The sequence below is a fragment of the Zea mays genome, chromosome 1 (genome assembly GCF_902167145.1).
Source record: "Zea mays cultivar B73 chromosome 1, Zm-B73-REFERENCE-NAM-5.0, whole genome shotgun sequence".
Classification (NCBI taxonomy): Eukaryota; Viridiplantae; Streptophyta; class Magnoliopsida; order Poales; family Poaceae; genus Zea; species Zea mays.
In genome coordinates, this window is record NC_050096.1 from 112606855 (window position 1) to 112609897 (window position 3043).

At 51.4% G+C, this 3043-nt stretch overlaps 1 protein-coding gene across 1 annotated transcript; it reads left to right on the forward strand.

Annotated features, from left to right (window-relative positions):
* Positions 1-562: 562 nt before the first annotated feature.
* LOC100381444 (uncharacterized) lies at positions 563-2171 on the forward strand. Its single transcript, NM_001368192.1, has 2 exons — positions 563-1011; positions 1126-2171. The coding sequence occupies exons 1-2, from the start codon at positions 565-567 to the stop codon at positions 2038-2040; spliced, it is 1362 nt and encodes a 453-aa protein (NP_001355121.1). The 5' UTR covers positions 563-564; the 3' UTR covers positions 2041-2171.
* Positions 2172-3043: the final 872 nt, after the last annotated feature.

The window sequence follows — 3043 nt, forward strand, 5'->3', positions numbered from 1 at the left end:
TTCATTGCTTTAAAGATCTTCAACTTTATTCGACCCTACGTCATCTGAAGGTGTCAAGTTCCGTCACACGGTTCATTCTAGTGTTTGGTGACCAAATCGGCGTCAACACTTCTGATTCTTGTCTAGGCTCTCTTCAATCTCTAGGTGCGCCATTGAAGATAGGTTATCATGGGATTGCAATTGATCGTAAACTAAAAAATCTGGTCATGCCTAATATATGTACTCTAACATCCCTCATGGCCGCGGCCATAGTGCTAGCAACGTGGACGCTCAGATATTGAACAGATATAAACCAAGGAGCAGAAATAAAACCTAAAGAAGACACAATGTCATAGTGTTTAACAGCACTACAATGAGCGTTATTTTAAGAAATGACAAATCTGACAGCTATTCAGTTGTTGCTGGTACAGTGGTACTACATCCATGAAACGGCAGCAGGAAAGAAGGAATAAAAGGGGTACACGCATACGCATCAGATGGTGCTTTTTCAATTTTATTGATGCACAGCAGGGGTATATGTATCTACACACTGCACATATATTGTAAGCACACAACACAATTGCCATGGTGACCTTCAAGGCACACCGGAGCGATCCGGAGCTGGTGACACCGGCATCACCAACACCTCAGGGGAGCAAGACCCTCTCCGACGTTGACAGCCAGATCCCCCTGTGGTTCTACGCCACGGTGATCGAGTTCTTCCGCCCCCGTAACGCTGTTGACGGCCACGACACCCAGGCGGTGGTCGATGTCGCGGAGGCCATCAGGGAGGCCCTGGCCAAGGCCCTGGTGTACTACTACCCAATCGCCGGCCGTCTCAGGGAGGTCTCCAAAGGGAAGCTGGCGGTGGAGTGCAGCGGAGAAGGAGTGGTGTTCGTGGATGCCCATGCCGATGTGCGGCTAGACGAGCTTGGTGAGCCGCTGCTGCCGCCGTACCCTTGCATTGAGGAGCTCGTGTGCGACATCGGCGACGCCAAAGACGTTGTTGGCAGGCCTCTGATGTTCATGCAAGTAAGTCTCCAGAAGCATACATAAATCTTGGAACCACAAATCCACAATATTTGCAAGTAGACTGAGATAATTAAGAACGCTTACTCCGAAAAAGTCTGAACTCTGATTGCGCAGGTGACGAGGTTCAAATGCGGCGGATTTGCAATCGGCGTCAGCATATGCCACAACATGGCTGACGCCTTCGGTGTCATCCAGTTCCTCAAGTGCGTAACGGATCTCGCGCGAGGCGACGAGCACCCGGCCGTTCTGCCGGTGTGGGACAGAGAGCTTCTGACGGCGCGCAACCCACCCGACCTGACAAGCTTACCCTTCGTCCAGGAGTCGCACGAGTCATCGCCGGTCCAGCCCATGACCATGGACAAGATGGTCGGTTGCTACTTCCTCTTCGGCCCGAGAGAGATCGCCGCGCTTCGAAGCCAAGTGACCGAGCCGGCCACCAACTTCGAGCTCATCACGGCCGCCATGTGGATGTGCCGAGCGGAAGCTATAGCTCTTGCTCTTGGGTGCGGGAGCGCCGGCAGCCAGCAGCAGCGAGCGTCGTCGTCCCTGCTGATCACCATGAACGTTCGAGGGAAAGCGAAGCTGACACCGCCCCTCCCGCGCGGGTTCTACGGCAACGGCTTCGTCTTCGTGGAGGCGGAGCTGTGCGGGGCGACGCGCTCGCTCGGTGGCACGGTCGAGCTCGTGCAGAAGGCCAAGCGCGGCATGACGGAGGAGTACGTGAAGTCGATGGTGGATCTGTTCTCGCTCGGCGGGGCGCCGCCGTACGCGCAGGGGTGGACGTTCGTGGTGTCCGACATAACGCGGATCGGGGAGGACGAGTTGGACCTGGGGTGGGCGGAGCGGGTGGCCGGCGGCGTGCCCATTGTCGGAAACGACGACGCGACCAAGATGGTTAGCTACCAGATGAGGTGCAAGAACGCAGACGATGAGGACTGCGTGGTAGCTTCCATGTACCTACCAGAGCCGGCCATGAACAAGTTCAAGGAGAAGATCCTCATCTTAGCAACTTCAAAGCTAGCGACTTGAAACAAAACCATAATGTTCTAGTACTCCTTACCATGTATGGTTTCGGTAATAAGTTATATGCATCTCCATGGGGTTTTTGGATTGATAACTTTCCAAGAATACTTAATTAACGTTAGTACTAGTTAACTTTCCAGTATCATCCAATTACTAACTGTTAGAATTTGGTCCACTTATGTGTTAGTTCAAATAAAAAGCCAACATGGTGTGTACGGATGACATGAGGGTTTTAGTTACATATTGCTCATCTAGGTTCGAGAGAACCAACTTATATGCGGATGGTGTTCACTATTCTTCATATTAGACAAATAAAAGGTTATGAAAGTTGTCACGCGCGTGCATTCACTTGTGCTTCGCGTTTTTCGCGTAATTATCGTTGACTTGTGACTAAACAACAATTTATTTTTACCTTTTGTTTATTTGGTTATCAAATACCATACCTAGACTGTCACGTCAACCAGGAGTAATGGGCGTGCACATTACATACAAGATCTCTGAACGGTTGCACGTAGAGATATTTTGTCAGTGTTTTGAACCTCACTCCGACAAATAAATTTATTGTGCGTGTTCCGGGCTCTGGACGGCGTGCGTGGTGGGAGCAAGATTTATATTGGTTCGGGCACAACGTCCCTACTTTTAGTCATTGGTGGCTCGCGCTACCGACAACATTGATGATCAAATCTCATAGTAGGGGTTACAAGCGGGCAAGAGAGGAAGAGGCTCCCATGTCTCTTATCGTGGTGGAGGAGGAGCTAAGTGTTATAGAGTGGAGTCCTAACTAAGTCTTGCCTTGGGGGTCCTCATCGTGCGTCCTCCTCCTGTTCGTCGGTTCATCTGGGCGTATTTTTGTATGGGGTCCATCCTTATGGGTGCGTCTGTTGCTTGTGTGTGCATCCATTGCTCTGGGGGCCAACCTCTTCCTTTTATAGGCCAAGGAAGGGGTCGGCCAATGGTGGCTTCCTCAGGAAGGCGCCAACGGGCGATGGTAAAACCAAATGGCATGGGC